The sequence below is a fragment of the Myxine glutinosa genome, chromosome 12 (assembly GCF_964187855.1).
Source record: "Myxine glutinosa chromosome 12, kmMyxGlut1.1, whole genome shotgun sequence".
NCBI classification, from domain to species: Eukaryota; Metazoa; Chordata; class Myxini; order Myxiniformes; family Myxinidae; genus Myxine; species Myxine glutinosa.
In genome coordinates this window covers 2,531,505-2,557,106 of record NC_136272.1, presented here as the reverse complement: position 1 = coordinate 2,557,106, position 25,602 = coordinate 2,531,505, and the positions used below count along the sequence as shown (strand labels likewise).

The 25,602-nt window shown below is 43.0% G+C and overlaps 1 protein-coding gene across 1 annotated transcript in view; it reads left to right on the top strand.

Annotated features, from left to right (window-relative positions):
- LOC137438279 (uncharacterized) overlaps positions 1-13,813 on the top strand; it is a 61,297-nt gene extending 47,484 nt beyond the window's left edge. The window contains exons 6-7 of the mRNA XM_078766406.1: positions 8,533-8,665; positions 10,562-13,813. Of these exons, the coding sequence (XP_078622532.1) occupies positions 8,533-8,665; positions 10,562-10,741 (313 nt within the window). The 3' untranslated portion in view covers positions 10,742-13,813. The remainder of the gene's footprint in view (positions 1-8,532; positions 8,666-10,561) is intronic.
- The last annotated feature ends 11,789 nt before the right edge of the window (positions 13,814-25,602 follow it).

Here is a 25,602-nt window from a genome sequence, read left to right as displayed (position 1 = left end):
CGCATGGAACAGCTTCGAAAGCGTGAGCGCATGGAACAGCTTCGAAAGCGTGAGCGCATGGAACAGCTTTGAAAGCGTGAGCGCATGGAACAGCTTCGAAAGCGTGAGCGCATGGAACAGCTTCGAAAGCGTGAGCGCATGGAACAGCTTCGAAAGCGTGAGCGCATGGAACAGCTTCGAAAAGACGTGACCTCGCCGACCCGCGAACATCCCATTATTTGGGATTGTTCAATAACTCCCATATTTAACATAACTGTATATGAAACATTATTTGGGATTGTTCAATAACTCCCATATTTAACATAACTGTTAGGGTGCATCAAACGCCCTTAGGTTCTTGGATTTTAATGTCTATTCTCTCAAATGTTACACTTGTTGGTAGAAGTATGTATGCAAAAAATAAATGAAATCAGAGGTGGTCCTGGGTGGCCACCGGCCACTTTTATATATTTAGGGCCATTTTCGGGGCCGCACTATGTAAAAATGTTTGATTTTGTTATTTTACACCCAAACCTAGTCATGTTTGGTATCAAATTGAAGGTCTTGATGAGAGGAATACAAATATAACAATATTATGCAAAAAACGATGGTTTGATAATTAGTTTGTATTTTTACATGAATGAAATCGGAGGTCTAATCGTGGGTCCCATACTAGTAGTCTAATAATATCCTTTATTTTCTTTCAGATGGCAGATAAGAAGACCAGATTAGCAAGTGCCATTTTTGGTCTTGGCAATGCTTTTACAGAAGCAGATGGTACATTGACAGGAGTCCGCCTCCCAACTTGCCGGCAGGTTCTTCGATGCGTGATGTGGTACATCCAGAAAGAAATATGTGAAGGCAAACAAACTCAGCCACTGAAATGGAAATCTGCCAGCATCGTCCTTATCCAGCTGAAAAAATTCTACACTAAAGCAAATATTCCTATGCTTTCAGACCATCAATGCTGCAAACTAATACTTGACCTTCTTAATGACAATAACAAATTGCGTCAAATACCTGTTTCTCGCCGAGAATCTCCAAGCACTTTGGCTAAGTTGCAAACCATGAATGAACGTCTTGATAAGACCTTTGGTGTATGGACAAAAGATGCAATGACAAACATTAAGAATGAGGAAGATAGAGTATTTTTAGAGTCAATGAAATCTGACAGAGTAGCCTCATTTGGTGGTGTTGACAAGAAGAAAGTTGATAAAGATCATAGAAAAGAAAAACGCCTCTTAGCGGAAGCTTCAAGACGAGAACGTCATGAATCATCCAGTGTACAAGAGATGACAATTAGTTCTGTATGCTCTGATGATAGTGACTCTGCAGATAGCTTGGAAGAAACTGAAGAAGAGGCGATTCCAGAGTTTCAAAGGAAGCGTAGTCACCACAGATCAACATATGCAGGTACATCTGCCTTTATTCCTCATGATATTCTGAAAAGACATTCAGTTGTGTCTGTTGCTACTCGACTAAACATAACTCCTGTTCAACAGGTTGCGCTCACCAAAGCTGTAATTCAAGAGGCAGGAGGTGATCCACGTCGTGTGGCCAAGTCGTACTCAACTGCTGATAAGGCTCGACGATCAATAACAAGTGCTATCGCCAAAGATATTCAAGAAAATTGGATCGCCCCAACAGCTGCAACACTTCACTGGGATGGCAAGCAGATACCAACGCTCACAAACAAGAATGTCAAGGAAGAAAGATTGCCAGTGTTGGTTGGGAATGCCACTGATGTAAAGCTACTGGGGGTGGCTAGATATCCTCCTGGAAGTGATAGGTCATCAGGTGACATCATTGCCGAGCACACTTACACGTATCTACATTCATGGAAGTGCAAACAATCAGTTGTCAACTTATGTTTTGACACAACAGCATCAAACACTGGACACGTTACAGCTGCCTGTGTTACCATTCAGTCAAAACTGGACCGTGCTCTTCTGTGGTGTGCATGTCGCCATCATGTTGGAGAGGTAATCCTGGATCATGTGTTTGACGTTCTCAAAATTGAGGCATCAAAGTCTCCAGAAGTATCTTTGTTCCAAAAATTCCAGAAGAATTGGGAACGCATATCGCATGCAAAGAATGAAAGTTTAACCAAAATTGACATTTCCATGTACAATGACTATGCACAACAGCTGCTTTTATCCTGCAAAAACAAGGTTTTAAGCACAATCCGCACAAGCGCTTCATACTGTAGGGAAGACTACAAGGAAATGGCACAACTCTGCCAGGTAGTCCTCGATGATGATGTCACAAAACAAGGAACACTCCACAGACCAGGGGCCATGCATAAAGCAAGGTGGATGTCAAAGATTCTTTATTCCATCAAAATATGCCTACTTGAAGAGCAAATTTCTCTACTACCTCGAGGAACTGTAACAACACAACATCAACAGAAAAAACTGAAGGAGTTTGTTGTTTTTGTTGTTTATATTTATTGTGATTGGTGGCTCATATGTCAGTCTGCTTCAAATGCCCCATGGTTTGATTTGTGCTTTTACAAGACTCTGCTCAACTATAAAGCTGTCAACTCAACCATTTCAGTCAGCGCTGTGAAAGCCTTTGATAGACATTTGTGGTATTTAACCCCAGAACTGGTTGTTTTGGCACTGTTCAGCAATGCAATTCCTCAAAAGGATCGTCGTGCCCTTGCAGATGTGTTACTGGCCATACAACCAGATGAAATGCCAAGCACTCCAAAACACCGCTACGGTTCTGGATATGGCAAACCGTCATTTCCAAAAATTACAGAAGCGACAACCCTGGCTGATCTTGTGAACGAGGACTCGTGGTTTACAGTAAACCTTCTTCACCTAGATATGACCTTCCTAACAGAGGATGTTGACACTTGGCAGAACAATGAGCACTTCAAGGCAGCCAAGTCCATTGTGGATGGGCTTAATGTTGTGAATGACCCTGCGGAGAGAGCAGTAAAGCTCGCAACTGATTTTGTCTCAACTGCAAGAAGAGAAGACCACTTCCAAAATCTTCTTCAAGTGGTTGAATGTGACCGCAAAGCGAGGCCAAATTTGCGGAAACGAGCAAAGTTGGAGTAGTGACATTGGCGTTGTGCTTAATACATTTTCAAACTTTTAATCAATGAAAGTACAATACTACAACACTGTACTACAACTTTGTAATATGAAGAACGATTTTGGTTAATTTTACATTGACATGTAAGGTTGTTTTAACTGTTTGATATTAGGCATTTAGTAAAAGTAGGACTTTACTTTTGTATATAGGTATAATGGTTAATTTTACATTATCTTGTAGTTAATTTTACATTATCTTGTAAAGTAGTTTAGCTGTGGCCCTAAATGGCCCTAAATATATAAAAGTGGCCGGTGGCCACCCAGGACCACCTCTGATTTCATCTATTTTTTGCATATATACTTCTACCAACAAGTGTAACATTTGAGGGAATAGACATTAAAATACAACAACTTTTTGAAAATCATGGGGCGTTTGATGCACCCTAATAACTGTATATGAAACATTATTTGGGATGGTTCAATAACTCCCATATTTAACATAACTGTATATGAAACATTATATGGGATTGTTCAATAACTCCCATATTTAACATAACTGTATATGAAACATTATTTGGGATGGTTCAATAACTCCCATATTTAACATAACTGTATATGAAACATTATTTGGGATGGTTCAATAACTCCCATATTTAACATTACTGTATATGAAACATTATATGGGATTGTTCAATAACTCCCATATTTAACATAACTGTATATCAAACATTATTTGGGATGGTTCAATAACTCCCATATTTAACACAACTGTATATCAAACATTATTTGGGATGGTTCAATAACTCCCATATTTAACATAACTGTATATGAAACATTAAATGGGATTGTTCAATAACTCCCATATTTAACATAACTGTATATGAAACATTATTTGGGATTGTTCAATAACTCCCATATTTAACATAACTGTATATGAAACATTATTTGGGATTGTTCAATAACTCCCATATTTAACATAACTGTATATGAAACATTATTTGGGATTGTTCAATAACTCCCATATTTAACATAACTGTATATGAAACATTATTTGGGATTGTTCAATAACTCCCATGTTTAACATAACTGCATATGAAACATTATATGGGATTGTTCAATAACTCCCATATTTAACATAACTGTATATGAAACATTATTTGGGATTGTTCAATAACTCCCATATTTAACATAACTGTATATGAAACATTATATGGGATTGTTCAATAACTCCCATATTTAACATAACTGTATATGAAACATTATTTGGGATTGTTCAATAACTCCCATATTTAACATAACTGTATATGAAACATTATATGGGATTGTTCAATAACTCCCATATTTAACATTACTGTATATGAAACATTATATGGGATTGTTCAATAACTCCCATATTTAACATAACTGTATATGAAACATTATATGGGATTGTTTAATAACTCCCATATTTAACATTACTGTATATGAAACATTATATGGGATTGTTCAAAAACTCCCATATTTAACATTACTGTATATGAAACATTATTATGTGGGATTGTTCAATAACTCCCATATTTAACATAACTGTATATGAAACATTATGTGGGATTGTTCAATAACTCCCATATTTAACATTACTGTATATGAAACATTATTATGTAGGATTGTTCAATAACTCACATATTTAACATTACTGTATATGAAACATTATATGGGATTGTTCAATAACTCCCATATTTAACATAACTGTATATGAAACATTATTATGTGGGATTGTTCAATAACTCCCATATTTAACATAACTGTATATGAAACATTATGTGGGATTGTTCAATAACTCCCATATTTAACATAACTGTATATGAAACATTATATGGGATTGTTCAATAACTCCCATATTTAACATTACTGTATATGAAACATTATTATGTGGGATTGTTCAATAACTCCCATATTTAACATAACTGTATATGAAACATTATATGGGATTGTTCAATAACTCCCATATTTAACATTACTGTCTATGAAACATTATATGGGATTGTTCAATAACTCCCATATTTAACATAACTGTATATGCTTTACATAACTTTACATAACTGTAATGAAAAGTATACATTGGTTAATAGTTTTGCATAACTCCATTGACAACATCCCCTTCCCCCCTGTAACACTCTAACATTTGGACATTTGGTCATACACCTCCTATCCCTCCCCCCTTGTACAGGTGCCTGGTGACCTGCACCACACCGACGGGTGTATTAACAGGAACGTGACGACAACTTTCCCAAAGAATGCCGTTTTATTCTGGAATTAACAAAATCACACAAAACTAGGCCGGCACTCGGTAGAGCGCACACCTCCACCAGGCCGAACAGTTTGTTTTGTATCCACTGATAAGCCGGATCTGGATTCGGACCTGAACCAACATCGAATCAGCTCGTTCTTGTCACCAAACCAACTCGTCCACCAAGTTTAGTCATAACTCGTCCATAACCTTTTAAAATATCATGTTATATATGGCTTTTCATCCGATCTCTCATTGTTGAAGAATCACTTTAAAAATTACACGAGCCTGATCCGGATCTTCACCAAAATTGAATCGATTCTTCCTTGTCACACAAACTGTCCAACAGGTTTCGTCCAAATCCATCCATAACTTTTTGAGGTATCCCGCTATGTATCGTTTTTGGCCCTATCTCCCAATGGTGAAGAATTACTTTAAAATTGTAGTAGCCGGATCCGGATCTTCACCAAAATCTAATCATTTCGTCCGTGTCACATACGCAACCTCTCTGCCAAATTTTGTCCGAATCCGTCCACAACTTTTTGAGATATTTTGTTCACAAACGGACAGACAGACAAATGGACAAACAGACAGACAGGGGTGAAAATATAACCTCCATCCACCTTTGGTGGCGGAGGTAACAAGATTGTATTCATAGAATAACTTACCCTGCACTGTCAACTTGGTGCGAGCCAACTCTTCTGTTTTTGAAGGGTATTTTTCTTTGATCCAATATGGCTGCCAGACCACGTGAGCGATGACATCATAAATTTATATTCTCTAATAAGATTGTTGTGTAGATCAGGCTCAATACATTTCAAACTGATCAGACAAAGCGTTGTTCCTGTCGAATTATGACGTCATAATTAAAGCACCAATGATGTCATCGTTAACGACACATATTTCCCATGCGGTGTTTTTTTTTACAATGAGCCACGTTTCAATTTTTCCCATGGAGATGTTTTGGAGATATAGAGGTGCAACTTTTTTTTGTTTGTTTTTCCAAGATGGCGCCTATTACGTCATGATTATCATTTTACAATTCTACAGGAGGAGGCGCTCCTCTGGTCAAAATTTTGTGTCCATCGGACCAACGGTTGCCAAGAAAATGGATTTTAAAAATGCAGACATGCCACGCATACACAACTGAATGCCGAACCATGCTTTTCGCTTCGTGAGCTGTGCGAGTACAGTGCAAGTACAGTGTAAGTACAGTGTTGACGATGACGTAGAGGCGTTGGGGGAGGTGGAACCTGCTCCATCGTCCTCCTCCTCCTTGCATTAGGCCACTCCCCCACCATTTTCCCTCCCACTCCATCTCCACAAGAGCTCCATCCATGACCATCATCAGTGAATACAGTACAGTACTGTACATTACTTTACATGTTACTTTTTTACTTCACCTGCCACGAAGTTCCAGGGAGCTTATGCGATGGCGCGTCGACAGACCGTAAACGCTTGCTCTCTTGCTTTCCTCTCTGAAACCGCTGATGGGATTGTGACCAAACCTGGCACAAATGATCATCGGTACAGTATGTTGTGACTGAGGTTTGTTCACTACATAAAATCAATCGGGGTCTAAGGAGAGGGCAACCCAACCCCCCCCACCCCCCCCCCCACCCCCCCCCCCCTCCTCCAAATAGGTATTTGCTTTCTTCTCAGAACCTGCACACGCAATTTTGATGAAACGAGTTGACCACAACCTTCAACACCCATGATAATAATGAAAACAATCCGCCCGGAGTGTCTGGGGGTGGGTGGGTGGGTGGTGGGGGGCGAGGATCGCCCCCTAAAATAGGTACTTTTTTGTTTGCTTGTTTTAAATTTTATGATTTCGTTGGTATGATTGTACATGCTGCCCTGTCTCCTAGCAACCATTGAAATTGATACCATGATACTGTTTAAAATACCTTGTCAGTGTAGTATACCGTTGATTCTACCAGGTGAGCGCCCAGGGGTATTGCCCCTGTTTTGGTTATTTATGTTATGCTTTTACTGATTTCTGTTTGTTAGGTATTTTATTTTATGATTGGGATGTTATTGAATGTAAATGCACAAAAATATGCTTTTTAAGGCTTATCAAAGGTGTTTTTCATGCAAAAAAAACTTTTAACTTGGGACACATTAAATGTTATTTACATCATCAAACTAAAACACGCAATTTGGTGTCTGTTTGTCCGTCTGACGATTTTTGATCTTGATACATTCTGCCGTTACTTATCCAATCTCAACCAAACCTGACAGGATGACTAAGGGTCACACAATGGAGGTTGTGGCACAATAATTAGTCCCCTTCCGCAAGGGGGTTTTCTCCGCCAAGGGGGTTTTCCCCACCAATGGGGTTGCGTGTTGAGGTGTATATTGGTGTTAAAATAGCTTTATCGTGACGTTTTTCCAAGGGCTGCTTATCATAACAAAAGCATAATATTTATGTTATTACAAAACAATATTGATACTAATAATATCCCCCGCCCCAAGAGGTGTTTCCTCCTTGAACAAACGCTGTGTAAACGTGTATACGTATGTTGTTGTGCCGTTTACGTGGGAGCAACACCCTCTACCAGAACTACAAATATTGCTATGGTGGAGTCTAAACAAGTAAGACTTCAATTTCCATCCAGAGTTACTTCCCTTTGTATTTCGGGATACTTTTGCCATACATAAGGACCATTTTGCTGTGAAACCAACTTTCGACATTCTCGGAATAGGGCGATTTCACATCTAAATAACATTTGCATATTAAAAAAAAAAATTCAATCTCAACTGAAATGGATTTGATTGATTTGGTCGATTATATGAGTCGAGGCCACAGAAGTAACTGCATTACATATTGTTACATTGGAGGGGGTACGCATTTGGAAAGACCATGAGTTCAGTGGTCCATGTGCTCAAGTAGGTTAGAACATTCTTCTATAACAGGGATTTGTTTGGGTGAAGTTGTCTTGCTATTTTTCTGCCGTGAGACGGAAGGTGTCGAAAATTAACATTTGTGAGGTAATGGGTGTTGGATTTTGCTCTCTGTAAACCAGATGAGGTGTCAGGAAAGGGAAGAAGGAAGGAGATTTTTGGACGTTTCGACCCATGTGGGCTGATTAAACCGCCCCTCCTCCCCCGTGATTGTTTCGGCCATGCTGGTGATGGCATTGCGTTTGTGTGACATCACTGTGGAGTTTTCATGAGGAACTATAAGTGGAACTAATATTCCTTTATTCCACTCACCCTACCCTTGTACACTTTCAGGTGGACCCGCAATGGATGTTCATGCCACGGAGGTAAACCCTTTTGGGTTGATCCCCAGGATCCCTCGGTCCATCACGTCTTCTTTGATGATAACATTCGACTGGAGGATGAAGACTCGATTGTTCTCCCGCTGGTTAGACGCCTCTTCTTCTTTATTCATTTTAATCTATGCTGCTGTAAGTTGAGGCAGGAGTTTGTTGTTTGGGCAGGGTACCGGCACATAATGGCTCACCTTTTGAAAGACATTGCTGGAACTTTCTCCTTCGCCAACAAATCCAAGCAGATCGAACACCCGACTTCAGGTCATTCCAAAGGACTGGTCTCCCTCCTCTCATCATGCACCAGGATGTTTAGTTCAGTTCTAGCTCACAGGCCGTTTTGGGTTTCTGGTCGGGTTTCCCTTGACAGTACCATTTATAAACTAGGCTTTTGTTTTGATTTTGATTAATTGGACACTCCTTTGTTAGATACAACAACAACAACAACAACAACAGGCATTTTAAGGCCATTTTCCCTGCGAGAGCGGGGGTTAGCCTTGCGGTCCCCATGACAATCTTCTCCATTTTGCCCTATTTTCTGCATCTCTCCTTGTTAACCCCCTTGCACGCATTTCTTCTTCCACCATCTTTAGCCAAGTCTTTCTCGGTCTTCCCCATCCTCTACTTCCTTCTACATTCATTTCCATCACTCTTCTCAACCAGTCACTTTCATCCTTCCTCAACACAGGACCAAACCATCTCAACCTGTTCCTCTTCACAGCATCAAGCACAGGCTCTATTCCCATCATTTTTCGCAATTCATCATTTGTCTTCCTCTCTCTCAACGATACTACGCACATCCACCGAACCATTCGCATTTCCACCCTTTCCAGCCTTCGTTAGACTGACTAAACTGACTATTAGACTGAGTTTGTGAATGACTCAGCCTGTCATCCTTTGGAGATTGGCAAATTGAGTACCAGTTCACTGGTAATTCTCTGTGTGTCGCAAGAGGCGGCTAACAGGGTTGGCGGCAGGAAGGGCATCCGGCCATAAAACATTGCTTCAAAAAGGGGACCACGGTGCCCGAAAAAGGCAAACACCAGCTTTGCAGGGAAAAATGGCCTCTAAAGGTGGTTGTTTTTTCTTTTCCAGCCTTCGTTGCTGCTTTTTTGTTTGATAACCCACATTTATTGATATTGATTGACAAATTTATCGAGATAATCAGATAACATAACCCAGCATGTCCTTTAAACCCGTGTGTTATTCTTGATTTACTTGGGTCATCATTCCATTGTCCAGATCTCTTGAAATCTCGATACATGACAGAGTTTGATTTGTTGTGGTACCGGTAGTTACTTTGAAGAAGTGTGTTTTGGGTTTTGACAAACTTCCTTTATCGATTCACAAACAGTCGCTTGTATTTTGGATTACCGCTTCATTTGAGATTAATCTTCAGAAAGCCGCTCCATTTGTTTTCTTGGAGTAAAGATGAAAGTGAAACGGTTTATCCGATTGATTTGAAATTTGAACAGGATTTGCATGTCAGGTCACTCGATTCCACCACCAACCATTTTTAAGGTCAAAAGGTCAACATAGGTGGAAGTCCAATAACTTATTTTAGGGATTTCACAAGTATCGTGTTATGCACGACATATTTCATATTGGTTTTTCTCTTTCATCGTGTTTATTTATTTATATTTTCACACTCCCAATCGGCTCTATATTTATCTTATCTTCCATTTGTGTGTGTAAATGTGGTGCCATTTTCATCATCCCTTCTTCCTATTTAATACATTTTGCTTTCTTCCCTTTTCGTTACTCTGGACACCACCAAAATACACTAATACAATGAAGGGGAAATGGTCGACATGAAAACTTTGTTTCAGAAGTTTCATACTTTTAACAATGTATCAACAATGTTTCACCAAAGGGACGAGGTTGTATAAAGCAAAACTAGCAAGATCATTTGAGGTTTACAAAGCATTTGGCGGAATGCAAAATGGATTCGAGCGCAATGAAAGTTTACCCCAGAACTCTTTCTCTCCCAGGTGTTTAATGGCCCCGGACCTCCTCGGCAGGTTCCGACTGCGGATCTGCTTGGTTCGTGTCTCATACGGACCGACCTCCTGGCTGCGATTCACAACGTCAACTGGTTCTACGAGCGTTTGTGCGAAGCTGAGATTCAATACGAGTGTTACGTGCATTCTCTGATGCATTCCAGCACATGATTGCTGCATCCTGGTTCACTACTACTCCCACTACTACTACACATTGCCCCATCGTTTGTACAGTATAAATACAGGTACTGTTACTACAACCAATGCTGCTGTTACTACTACCACTACAACATCCAGTGCTACTACTAGGGTGGCTGCAATTGTTCCGACCACATGGTGCAGGTTTTCGACCAAGTCTTTCATGAACGGGCATGCAAGGCCTTGCGTTCAACTGGAGCCGATTTATGCAGGAATTTTTGTTCAGTGTGCCGGTAATAACTTGCCTACTCTTCGTCAACGACCTTGTGGGATTTTTAAAATTTACATTGAACAGCTCATGCGGCGATGTGACACCCGGCCCGCGTCCATCCGAGGAACCGCACACTTTGTGACGCAGCACACTGAATTATGAAGCGGCAATACTAGTTTATCATTGGGTGGACAATCTGACCCAGGCAAGGTAATTCAACAAGGTCTAAGGCTCATGGAAGAGTTTGTTCTATTTCCTGCAAGGTCTAAGGCTCATGGAAGAGTTTGTTCTATTTCCTGCAAGGTCTAAGGCTCATGGAAGAGTTTGTTCTTTTTCCTGCAAGGTCTAAGGCTCATGGAAGAGTTTGTTCTATTTCCTGCAAGGTCTAAGGCTCATGGAAGAGTTTGTTCTTTTTCCTGCAAGGTCTAAGGCTCATGGAAGAGTTTGTTCTATTTCCTGCGAGGTCTAAGGCTCATGGAAGAGTTTGTTCTATTTCCTGCGAGGTCTAAGGCTCATGGAAGAGTTTGTTCTATTTCCTGCAAGGTCTAAGGCTCATGGAAGAGTTTGTTCTATTTCCTGCAAGGTCTAAGGCTCATGGAAGAGTTTGTTCTTTTTCCTGCGAGGTCTAAGGCTCATGGAAGAGTTTGTTCTATTTCCTGCGAGGTCTAAGGCTCATGGAAGAGTTTGTTCTATTTCCTGCAAGGTCTAAGGCTCATGGAAGAGTTTGTTCTATTTCCTGCAAGGTCTAAGGCTCATGGAAGAGTTTGTTCTATTTCCTGCAAGGTCTAAGGCTCATGGAAGAGTTTGTTCTATTTCCTGCGAGGTCTAAGGCTCATGGAAGAGTTTGTTCTTTTTCCTGCAAGGTCTAAGGCTCATGGAAGAGTTTGTTCTATTTCCTGCGAGGTCTAAGGCTCATGGAAGAGTTTGTTCTATTTCCTGCAAGGTCTAAGGCTCATGGAAGAGTTTGTTCTATTTCCTGCAAGGTCTAAGGCTCATGGAAGAGTTTGTTCTATTTCCTGCAAGGTCTAAGGCTCATGGAAGAGTTTGTTCTATTTCCGGCAAGGTCTAAGGCTCATGGAAGAGTTTGTTCTATTTCCTGCAAGGTCTAAGGCTCATGGAAGAGTTTGTTCTATTTCCTGCGAGGTCTAAGGCTCATGGAAGAGTTTGTTCTTTTTCCTGCAAGGTCTAAGGCTCATGGAAGAGTTTGTTCTATTTCCGGCAAGGTCTAAGGCTCATGGAAGAGTTTGTTCTATTTCCTGCAAGGTCTAAGGCTCATGGAAGAGTTTGTTCTATTTCCTGCGAGGTCTAAGGCTCATGGAAGAGTTTGTTCTATTTCCTGCGAGGTCTAAGGCTCATGGAAGAGTTTGTTCTTTTTCCTGCAAGGTCTAAGGCTCATGGAAGAGTTTGTTCTTTTTCCTGCGAGGTCTAAGGCTCATGGAAGAGTTTGTTCTATTTCCTGCAAGGTCTAAGGCTCATGGAAGAGTTTGTTCTATTTCCTGTGAGGTCTAAGGCTCATGGAAGAGTTTGTTCTTTTTCCTGCAAGGTCTAAGGCTCATGGAAGAGTTTGTTCTATTTCCTGCGAGGTCTAAGGCTCATGGAAGAGTTTGTTCTATTTCCTGCAAGGTCTAAGGCTCATGGAAGAGTTTGTTCTATTTCCTGCAAGGTCTAAGGCTCATGGAAGAGTTTGTTCTTTTTCCTGCAAGGTCTAAGGCTCATGGAAGAGTTTGTTCTATTTCCTGCGAGGTCTAAGGCTCATGGAAGAGTTTGTTCTATTTCCTGCAAGGTCTAAGGCTCATGGAAGAGTTTGTTCTATTTCCTGCAAGGTCTAAGGCTCATGGAAGAGTTTGTTCTTTTTCCTGCAAGGTCTAAGGCTCATGGAAGAGTTTGTTCTATTTCCTGCAAGGTCTAAGGCTCATGGAAGAGTTTGTTCTATTTCCTGCGAGGTCTAAGGCTCATGGAAGAGTTTGTTCTATTTCCTGCGAGGTCTAAGGCTCATGGAAGAGTTTGTTCTATTTCCTGCAAGGTCTAAGGCTCATGGAAGAGTTTGTTCTATTTCCTGCAAGGTCTAAGGCTCATGGAAGAGTTTGTTCTATTTCCTGCAAGGTCTAAGGCTCATGGAAGAGTTTGTTCTATTTCCGGCAAGGTCTAAGGCTCATGGAAGAGTTTGTTCTATTTCCTGCAAGGTCTAAGGCTCATGGAAGAGTTTGTTCTTTTTCCTGCAAGGTCTAAGGCTCATGGAAGAGTTTGTTCTATTTCCTGCAAGGTCTAAGGCTCATGGAAGAGTTTGTTCTTTTTCCTGCAAGGTCTAAGGCTCATGGAAGAGTTTGTTCTTTTTCCTGCAAGGTCTAAGGCTCATGGAAGAGTTTGTTCTATTTCCTGCAAGGTCTAAGGCTCATGGAAGAGCACACATACAGATGCCAGGCGTGCAACATACGACTTGATGTTTAACATGAGGAAACACAGCTGTTGACCTTGAGGAAAGTAACTTCCGAGTACGCCGAAGGTGCTGATCCCATCATCTCGGGGTGTCATATTTATTTGCCATATTGTGTGATGTGAATATAAATGAGTTCGGTGTTTTCATGAGAGAATGTATATTTAAAACTTGTTGTCTATTTATCTCTTCTTTATGGTTTAACACTCATTGGGCCACGTCGGTTGTTGTAGACCCTCAAAGGTTCTCGGTAAATAAGGTGAAAAGTTATTTACTTGGTTCATATGGGGAATCTTATGGGCCACAGTTGTGATTGAAAAGGCACCTTTTGTGGGATATTTTACATGATTGCTCAACAAATTGGACGAATGTCAAACTGCACATTAAATGCTGTTTTCCAGATGGCTTCAGATATCTCCATGTTGACTCACAAAACCTGCACCGTGTGGCCATTTTGAAATGATGAAAGGAAAGGTGTTACTGTACAATAACTTGTGGATGCAATGGATCCAGTATTTCTGTAATCTAAAATTACATTTCTGTAATTTTCTGTATTTCTGTGATAGATTCCGGCAAGTATGTTGGTTGGTTTGTCTGTCTGTCTGTCTGTTTGTGCGCAGTACTACGTCTACATCGTTGCACATAACATCGCCATACTTTACACACATATTTGCCTTGCCCTGGCATAGACTGTGCCCAATTTTTAACTCTAGGCCCTAGGTCAAGCTCAAGGTCACCCAAAACGATGGTCACCCAATCATTTGCGCCTCCCAATTGAAGCCCCGCCCTTAGGGTGGGTACCGTTGCTAGTAATATATAATGGCGATACAACAATTTTTAACTCTCTAGGCCCTAGGTCAAGCTCAAGGTCACCCAAAACGATGGTCACCCAATCATTTGCGCCTCCCAATTGAAGCCCCACCCTTAGGGTGGGTACCGTTGCTAGTAATATATAATGGCGATACAACAATTTTTACCGCTTTGCTTTGAAGAACGGGAATGAAGGCGGAGGAGCGTGTTAATATGTCTGGTTGAAGGCTTTGGGTGGTGAGGGGGCTTGAAGCCAGATTTTAATCTTACAGCCTCCATGTTGGTGCTCACTGTTACTGCGATGCGAAGCGAAACACGCCTCAGAGCTGTCACATTCACAATCGCTATGTCGTATGTACTCCCGATACGTGTTTCCTTCATTGTAAAAACTACCAAATCAGCAGTTAAAAGGATTTTGAGCCGATAGGTGTTACGGCCTTGGCAAGATCGATGGAGACAGCGATCTGTTAGCTTATACACCGCCCAAATAGCTATGTGGAATTCTCTCATGTAGAGATTAAACCCACGTCGTTTGAACTTTGGCAGAGGTCATTATTTACTTTTAATGACCCAAAATGGCCGATAAAAAGTACATTCCAGCAAGTCCTCGGTCTCTGACCGATTTTTCATTTGTTTGTTTGTCACACTTGTTTTGTGGGTAAAATATCCACACCTTGTTCAATGAGTCGTGTTCTGCTGCCAGGTTGTTGCTCTTACTGAACATTCTGAAAGGACGTATTGAGGAGACGACTCACTCGGCTTTGTGAATGTGCGATGTGAACATTTCAATTTTATTTTGTTGTTTGAAACAAAATTCATGCAATGTTCTGACATGCATGTTATTATTTTTTGATAATTGCACCTGTGTTTGTATTTTGCTATGTATTTATAGCATTATGTGTTAATTTGTGAATGACCATGATCCCTAATTTTGTGTGCCGGTTTATCAGGCTTGGATGTGCTGCCAATAGTGTCCGTGTACTGTACGTTTGGTGAGGACTTTGCAATTTGGTTATTCGGCTGCCCTCCAGGGTCGATTGTTCTCCATGACATATCATGCTTCACATCCATCGGCATCCAAAAAATAAATAATTCATAGTCCCGATGGTTGAGGGGTGGGAAAGCAAATTAGCTTGATGTAAATGTGTATTGTTACATGCTCTTCCCCGACCCCTGGTCATGGTGTACCTCCGAACCTCGAGAGGAGTCACGGCAGAAAAATGGGTTATTCTGTGTGTCAAAGATCAATGGAGAAGCCACTCCAATTGTTACTCACAAACAAATATTGTATTAAGATCACACAAGAATAACAGCACAACAACAATAGTATTCCAAAGTACAATCACTATGTCCTATGATGGTACCATCAATTTTGTAATATATAACTCACTGTGCTCCAAGTGAGTGAAACAAGAACATTCCCCAATGTCTCTTATTCCCGGCTTCAAGACGAAGTTGATTCGCTCCAGCGATCGCTAGAACGATGTCCAATCGAGACCAGAATCCCATGCGGATGGCAAGGGCAGTCACACAGCCGAAGCTGTACAAAGGCGCCCTCAAGGCGACTGGGAAATCCAAAGGCGCCCTACAGGCGACTGAGAGATCACACCCTCGGGTATGGACGAATTAGCCTTCAAAAAGCCACGTCACACACTCGCCCCAGATCGACGTCTGAATGCGGTGAGAATTGTCGAAAAGAAACGAAATCGCGAGCGAAGCACAAGTCCTGCGCTAGTCAAAATGGCCGACGACCCGCTCTTGAGACGGGACAGCCCGGCGCTAATTCTCCTCGGAATCCAACGCCCAAAACCTGACACGCAGTTTGATCGATCATAGCGATGACAACTCTGTCACAGGAATTTCCTATCCCGGAAACCCGAAAGTTCGCTAGTGACTCTAGCTCGCCAACGTTCGTTTCAGAACTCGGAGCAACTTGGCTTACTTGTCCGACTCGACTCGCTCCGCCCTCTTTCTTTCCTCTTCTTCCTCTTCATCGCCGTCCGGTTCCTGTTTCATTTTAAAACATTCCTTTTACCTTTTGACAATAATAATTGCTATTTCCCTCAAACAACAATCTATCTATAATTCCAGTAATCTCTGTGTGTATGCGACCGCTGTTTCTCGACAACTACCGGTCCGATATACTTGAAACTTGCCAGGTATATTGCTGGGGACCCAAGGATGTGCCTTTTCAAGGTTTGAAATTAATCGGACAAGTAGTTACCGAGCTATGTCCAAAAAACGATTCGACCAATCAGAGAGCAGCGAGCTACCGAGCTATGGCGATTTAGCCGTTCGCCGTTCGCTTTGGCTTTGCGAATGGACCAAACCATTTCATGTAAATAGAGGGGGGGGGGGGGGTTCTACCGTACTCGCAAGCCGTTCGCTTTGGCTTTGCGAATGGACCAAACCATTTCATGTAAATAGAGGGGGGGGATATAATTTTAGATATATATATAGTAGGGGCATGCCCTAGTAATAATAATACAGGGAACCAGAAATGTCTCAAGTGGATGAAAGCCACCACAACGGAAGTGACGAATCCGTAACACTTCCCCCCCCCCCCTGCCCCCCCCCCTCAAGAAAGAAAGTTTGAACATAGTGAAAACTTTCTGTGTCGGCAAAACTCTCCAAACAAACTAAAGTAAACTCACACCCAAATCATCAATTCCCGTGAGCAACGATAATCAATAGTTCCCAAAAATAAAGCATCAAAACTTTAAACAACCTACAGAGATTTCCAAAGTTAGTTCACTCTGGACAAAGCATCAGCAACGACATTGTCCCTGCCCTTTACATGCTCAATTTCCAAGTTGAACTCCTGCAAAGCCAAACTCCATCTCATCAACCTCTAATTTTATTTTTCTTTTCTTTTTTGAATGAAGGTTAAGGGGGTGTGATCAAAAATCCAAAGTCAAGCAAATCTATAGCACTTTTTTAGGGAGGCCGAGCTGAGAGCCAGGTTTCATGGAGGTTGGGTGGTGAGGCCTGGAAGTATTCACTACATGGACGTCTTTAGGAACGTGGAGTTCACGGTTAATCAGTGCAGGAAAGTTCACTACATGGTCGCCTTTAGGAACGTGGAGTTCACGGTTAATCCGTGTCGGAATCTTGGCTCGGCTGCTCCGCAGCATTCAGTGCTTCAAACTCTTCCTAACTTTCATAATAATCACGGTTGGAACGCTTGTCGCTGTAGTCACGTGAATAGCGGTCTCCTCGGCCACTTCCCTGATAATCATCCCTTCGGGAGCTGCTGTAACTCTGGGAGCCTCCATAGTAATATCGACTGCGGTCACCACCAAAACTACTACTCCCACCCCGGGAGCCATAGCCACTCCTGAAGCTACCTCCCCGTTTTCCCCCTCTGTAGCCCCCTCGACGCCCATGGCCTACCTTCTCTACTGTTATGGTCCGACCATCCAAATCCTTGCCATTCAAATCCTTTTCTACATCTTTGGCGTCCTTTGTGTTTTCAAACGTGACAAAGCCAAACCCTCTTGACTTTTGCATCTCCCTATCTTTTATCAGCCGCACTTCCAAGAGTGGTCCATATTGGCCGAAGACAGAATCCAAAACAACTTCCTTTGTTTTGAAGTTCAGTCCACCTACAAAGAGCTTGCCAACATTGCCTCCATCCATGACTTGTGTGTGCTGACACTTCGTTTTTGGGTACTTGACAAGACGTGCCTGTGCAAAGCGTGACGTCAGTACCTTCCTCTTCTCTTCAGAGCGCTTCCTACCCATAGCACGAGTCGCGGCACAGGATGGATAGATACCCGGAATCTTCTGCTCTAACTGTGCAGTGTTATTTTTCATGCTAGGCTTTTCAGCAAACATCGGGTTACCAGAAACTTGACCACCGGCCAAATCATTCCCGATAACAAAAGATACTCCCTCTACAGGTAGAGTGGCTTGTAACCCCACGGTGACCGGTCCTGACACCAAATCAGACTCTAAATGGATGACATGAAGTGGGGCTTTAACATAGCCACCAACCCCCTGTAAACGAACACTGACACCAGTTGCCGTCTTCTCTGACGATGGCAAAATGCCCTCAAGCATCAAAGATTGATGTGCTCCTGTGTCCCTCAATACCCTAACAGGTCTCTGTTTAGTCAAGTCTCCATCCAGTGACACAAACCCCTCCGACATAAAAGGTTTGTAACCCTCTTGAACAAGGTTGTTCTGTGATGCCGTAACTTTGGCATGGGAACCTTCATAAGGCACTGTCCTCCAAGGACGATTTCTCACATTTGCCAATGCATTCGGAGTTGTACTAGTCTGACTCCGCTCATGATTGTTCCTTTCCAGGGCATAACATTGGGACATCAAGTGTCCAGGTTTCTTGCAAAAAGCGCAAGTAGGCCCATAGTCAGGTTCACTATGTTAACAAATATAATTTCGTTCAAAATTTTGGTAGATTAGCAAAACTATACATTTTTGGAATATTCAGAGTATGAGGAATCCAAAAATTAATGTTTACATTTGCGTAGACACCTTTGCGAAAATGACACTCAGGACAGTGATGAAGATAGTCAGGTTCACTATGTTAACAAATATAATTTCGTTCAAAATTTTGGTAGATTAGCAAACCTGTACATTTTTGGAATCTTCAGAGCATGGAGAATCTGAAAATCAATGTTGGCATTTGCAGACACCTGCATGGCCGCCATTTTGGATTTTGAAAATGGCCGCCATAAAATACATATTTTGCGCGATCTCGGCTTCTAGTCAACCTAGAGACTTAATTAAATATGCTAATCCTATGTTTTCTGGGTCAAGGAATCCAATAAAGGCCTCAAAATAGTGCTCAGGATTATAGAAAAGCAACAAACAAAGGTAATTGAAAACCATTGTCTTTATATTTGTGATATAACTGTGTTACATAATACATGATATTGCAAGTCCTTTGAAGTTATAGGTTGTTATAGGAAGTTATAGGTAGTATCAGATTGAACTATAAGTCCTATACACAGGATCAAGATGTCTACCGTTCAGGAATATGCTTTTACAGATCTTCATCACTGTCCTGAGTGTCATTTTTGCAAAGGTGTCTACGCAAATGTAAACATTAATTTTTGGATTCCTCATGCTCTGAATATTCCCAAAATGTATAGTTTTGCTAATCTACCAAAATTTTGAACGAAAAAACATAGTGAACCTGACTACCAGAGGAAAAACTCGTGGTCTGCCTCGAGCCCCCCGGAAGATAAGTCCGTCTTCGAACTGTAGACTTCTGATCCCCAAGAGTCGCGGTATCCGATCTGTCCTCGTAGTCATCTCTCGGCCGCCCCATGAATCTTCGTTCTCCGAACCGGATGTACCATAACTCTCCTGGCGAACTCTAGGTGGGAAGTTAGGTTTGTGGAACCCCATCCTGTGTGACAAGGCATAGTCATCCGCCACAGTTGCTGCCTCATACAACTCTGGTACCTTCTTTTCCTCCAGATGTACTTTAATGTCCACGTGGACACACTGTTTGAATTCCTCCACCAAGATCAATTGTTGCAACAGTTTGAAGTCCTTTCCAACCCCTTTCGAGTCACACCACCGATCAAACATGGTTTCCTTCATTCTGGCAAACTCCACATGGGTCTCACTCTCCCTCTTCCTGGTATTCCGAAATTTTTGCCGGTAAGCTTCAGGAACCAATTCATAGGCTTTGAGAATGCCTTTCTTCACTTCCTCATAATCTGTACATGTGTCAATCGGTAAAGCCGAAAATATATCGAGCTTTACCCACCAGAACACTTTGCACTAACATAGTCCAGGACTCCACAGGCCATTTTAACATTTGAGCCACTTTCTCAAAGTGTAAAAAAAACTTGGCTACCTCCTTTTCATTGAAGGGTGGAACCAGCCTCACATGCCTACCTACATCCCAGGTGTTCTGACTAGTTGTCGAACCAGCCGGCATGGATGCTACCTCTCCCCGTTCTCTCATTAATTCCAGTTCCTCGAGTTTAATTTCCCTCTGACACTCCATGTCACGTTCCTTTAACTCCCTTTCGGCTCTCCTCTCCTCTTTCCTTTTCTCTTCTTTCTTCGAGTTCCCTTGCAGCTCTCCTTTCCTCTGCTCTTTCCCCTGCTCTTCTTTCTTCTTCAGCGCTCCTTTCCTCTGCTCTTCTCTCCTCTGCTTTCCTTTCCTCTGCTTTCCTTTCCTCTGCTTTTACCCTTTCCTGGCTCTGCAGTTGCATCTCCATTTTCCGGAGCTCCACATTTTCTTTTTCCTCGGGTAACCAATCCAAAGCTACCTCTGTCCATGTTCCCTGTCCCACCAGAGATTCTACCACCAATGTCTGCATCTCTGCCTTCTTCATACTAACTCGGACCTCCAAGTTAAAATGCCTGGCCAATATCAAGAGTTCCGATTTTTTTAATGCTTGGAACTGTGCCTCATTAGGGGATGCCGCAAACTTTCCTGCATCAAACACCATGGTGACTATCAGTTAACACCTGTTAACCGTCACACAAAAATTTTCCTATTTTTTTTTTTTGAAAAATTTGGGAATTTTGGGAATGTTAGGGAATTCAATCCCGGACGAGTTATCAGGGAATTTAATCCCGGACGAGCCCCCAATTTCTGTTATGTGCTCCCTCCCCGACCCCCTGGTCACGGTGTACCACCGAGCCCCGAGAGGAGTCACGGCAGAAAAATGGGTTATTCTGTGTGTCAAAGATCAATGGAGAAGCCACCCCAATTGTTACTCACAAACAAACAAATATTGTATTGAGATCACACAAGAATAACAGCACAACAACAATAGTATTCCAAAGTACAATCACTATGTCCTATGATGGTACCATCAGTTTTGTAATATATAACTCACTGTGCTCCAAGTGAGTGTAACAAGAACATTCCCCAATGTCTCTTATTCCCGGCTTCAAGACGAAGTTGATTCGCTCCAGCGATCGCTAGAACGATGTCCAATCGAGACCAGAATCCCGTGCGGATGGCAAGGGCAGTCACACAGCCGAAGCTGTACAAAGGCGCCCTCAAGGCGACTGGGAAATCCAAAGGCGCCCTATAGGCGACTGAGAGATCACACCCTCGGGTATGGACGAATTGGCCTTCAAGAAGCCATGTCACACACACGCCCCAGATCGATGTCTGAATGCGGTGAGAATTGTCGAAAATAAACGAAACCGCGAGCGAAGCACAAGTCCTGCGCGAGTCAAAATGGCCGACGACCTGCTCTTGAGACGGGACGGCCCGGCGCTAATTCTCCTCAGAATCCAACGCCCAAAACCTGACACGAGGTTGATCGATCACAGCGATGACAACTCTGTCACAGGAATTTCCTATCCCGGAAACCCGAAAGTTCGCTAGTGACTCTAGCTCGCCAACGTTCGTTTCAGAACTCGGAGCAACTCGACTTTCTTGTCCGATTCGACTCGCTCCGCCCTCTCTTTCCTCTTCTTCCTCTTCATCGCCGTCCGGTTCCTGTTTCATTTTAAAACATTCCTTTTACCTTTTGACAATAATAATTGCTATTTCCCTCAAACAACAAGAATAATAATACATGGAACCAGAAATGTCTCAAGTGGATGAAAGCCACCACAACGGAAGTGACGAATCCGTAACAGTATCATATAGTGTCGCTCCCTAGTGTGGTCAGTTAGGGCATCAGCATACAAGTGGCATTTTCAACTATGGGATATTACAAGTTATAACGAGAACGGCACTTCGGAAGAGCGCATACCTCTGCCAGGCTGATGACTTCACATTTTCTAGCCCAACGATAGTGGGATCCCATCTTGTGGAGGGGAGGGGGGGGGGGGGGGGAACTGAATGCGCTACAACCTTCATTGTGTGACCTTTAGTCATCCTGTCAAATTTGGTTGACATTGGATAAGTAACGACGGAATGTATCGCGGTCAAAAAATCATCAGACAGATGCCAAATTGTGTATTTTAGTATGATAAGGGAGATAATGATAAATGTACAATTTGGGACAATATCCATTTGTATGTATATATATATTGAGATCATTGATGAGATATTTATTTGATATATATAAATAAATATCAATAATAAATATTGATATTTATTTATATATATCAATATAAATAAATATCAATATTTATTATTATACATTTATATTGCTTCAATATAAATATATTGTTGCGGTTTTCCGAAGCCCGTTCCCTTACAAAGGGGATACTAAGCCCCTTTTTCTCCTTGGGTCTTCGAAACCGCGAGACTGAGTCGCCACTTCCGGGCAGACGTGGAAAAGGGTCTCGGGACAATTTCGCACGTACCTTGAGTACCCATGCCGCAGCGGAAGCGGGGATCGAGTCTCGCACGAACCACGCGTAATTGAGTACACCCGAGCGGATGGCGTACCACGTGACCCATGCTGTTACCTTGCTATTGAACCCGATTAGAGCGATCTAATTCGTACCATGCTAAGCCAATGATGGAAAACACAAGACGGTCGAATCAGAAGAAATAACAGGTTTATTTACACTATTTACAATGATTGGTAGAAGAAGAGACACAGGGCAGTCGTAATCAGTCCTCCTTTTTCCCAGACAATGGGCCCACTTACACACACAGGGAGATGGAGGAAGGATGTTCGCGCGCCGAACGCGCCTGCTTCGGTCTCTCCAGGAACAGTTCACCCGGCGTGGCCCTCTGGCGGTCACAGCACGTATCCCGGGGAAGGCAGGCAGGCGGGAAAATCCTCGCGGCGCGTATATCGGCAAAGGCAGGCAGGAGAAAATACGCGCGTCTGTGGCCCGACGCTGGTCGTCTTTGCAGTGTGATTAATACTGCGCGGAGCGCGGGGAGCAGGGCAAAGTTCATCTACACGGAGTTATTCAGTTCCTCCAATATGACTCGACACAACGCAATCTCACGAGCGTCTTCTCACAACTCCGATTCGTAACTCTTCTCATGGGCTGCGCAACTCATCTGAGGTGGGGGCTCAGGGCACAGGGTTATATTGCCCCCGCCCTAGCCCGAATCAAATGTTCCAAACCCCGCCTTTTGCCGCAGAGGTAAGTCATTCCCCTCGAGCCCTGATTGGTGGCTCGCGCTTACCGTTGGCTCCTCCTCCGCCTTCCTTCGGCCTCGGTCGACTTGTTCAGGCCTGCCCCGTGGTATTTCGCGCCAAAACCAAAAGCATCGTAAAGGCACCTAATTTTCATTATCCTACTCAATGCAAAACTAAACACAGGAAAGGTCTATGCTTACATTTACTATGAAATAACTGAGCTTAAACGAGGCTACATGTTGCAGTGTAACTAACTAGGAGGTGAAATTAACCTTTATTATAAAACCACAAAACCGCAACGATATATACCCCCCCCCCCCCTCCCTTTCTTTTTTAACTTGATAATTTTAACTTCATTTATACTTCCATGGGATAGGGTGTCACTCCATTGTACCTACGATCTGTTTTTAAAATTCCTCGGCCATTTCAACCAGAAGCAATCAGCTTGCCAAGCCAGCCGTTCCTTAAAACCCATTTCGTTGTTGTGCTTGCTGGAGTGCTTCAGCCGCTTCTCGAGGGCTCTTAATTAGTCGCAAGGCTGGGGCAGTGTCGGTGTATTATAACACCCTTTTTGAATATGATTATTTTAAACTTAATTCATACTTCCATGGGATAGGGTGTCATTCAATTGCATGTACTATCGTAGCGAGAGGGGGGTGGGCGAAGGTGGCAGCCCCTCGAGCGGCACTTTTGATCGGCGAAACACCACCAACACCGCCCGGAGACACGTTTTTTTGAATGAAACGTTTTTAGCAAATGAAAATTTTTTTTTTAGTAGTCGGAACTGCTGTTAAACTCAATTCTGCAGTTTTATTCTGAACCGATTTTCAAAATTTAGAGTTTGTAGAGCGGGTCACATTTTAGTTTTTAACCATGTGGAAATGAAATAAAGGTACAAACACCGCCCAGTGAAGTCCAGAGGGTTGTATAAGGGTGGAGGGAAGAGTGGGGATTAAGGGAGAGTTATATGAGGGAGGAGGTAGGGGGAATTAAGGGAGAGTTGTGTGAGGGAGGAGTTGGAGGAGGTAGGGGGGATTAAGGGAGAGTTGTATGGGGGTGAAGGGAGGAGGTAGGGGGGATTAAGGGAGAGTTGTATGGGGGTGGAGGGAGGAGTTGGAGGAGGTAGGGGGGATTAAGGGAGAGTTGTATGAGGGTGGAGGGAGGAGTTGGAGGAGGTAGGGGGGATTAAGGGAGAGTTGTATGAGGGAGGAGGTAGGGGGGATTAAGGGAGAGTTGTGTGAGGGAGGAGTTAGGAGGGATTAAGGGAGAGTTGTATGGGGGTAGAGGGAGGAGTTGGAGGAGGTAGGGGGGCTTAAGGGAGAGTTGTATGGGGGTGGAGGGAGGAGGTAGGGGGGGATTAAGGGAGAGTTGTATGGGGGTGGAGGGAGGAGTTTTTTTTTTTTTTTTTTGTATACAAGATCGAGGCTCGTGAAAGAGCGAACATTAATCACACAGAAAGACAAACCGACACATAAAACATATAACATAGGGAGCGGTAGACAAGATGGGGAGAGAGGGGGAAGGACACAAACACAACATTTGAGAGCAGGGACCGAGAGACATGGAGACATCGAGAGATCTGAGAGAGGGCGAGGGCTTTGGGGGGGGGGGGGCGTGGGAAGGGGGCGGTGGGAGAGGTATAAAACATATGGACACTGCCAGGACTTCCAGGAAAGAAGTTGGAATTTCAAACAAGGTGGATCTGGGATGAATTAGCGGGGGTAGAAAAGATCAAGGTTTTGGATGGGGGAAGATAAGAGATGGTGGTGAACAGCTGTTTTAAAGACCTGGAGGGAGGAGTGGGATTGAAGGGAGTGAGGGAGTTTGTTCCAGAGGCGGGAGAAAAGAGGAATGAAAGAGTGAAGGTGAGCAGAGAGCCGAGATTTCGGCAGTTTAACCATCAGAGGGTGGCTGGCAGATCTTGTGCGACCTGTAGGAATATTTGGGGGACAGAGCACAGAGAGAGCTGGGGGTGCAAGGCCGGAGAGGAGTCGGTAGAAGACAGAAAGACCACCTACCTGCCTGCGGTGAGTGAGTGAAAGGCCCTCAGAGATAGCTTCATCGCGGGAGATTCCAATAATTCTGAAAGCTTTGGTTTCAACAGCGTGAAGCCGGGCTAGGTGTGAGGCAGGAGCACCGGCCCATAGGGGAGAACAGTATTCCATTGAGCTGCGGATGAAAGCCTTGTATGTGGTGAGGAGCTCAGGTGTGCCGAGGAAGGACTTCGCACGACTGAGGATGCTCAGTCGGCGTTGGAGGTGGGTAGGAGGATGTCGGTCCCTGTACATAGAGTCCCGACATGGCGGTGTTCGTGCCTTTATTTTATTTCCGCACAATGGTTAAAAACTAAAATGCGATACGCTCGACAAACTCTTATTCT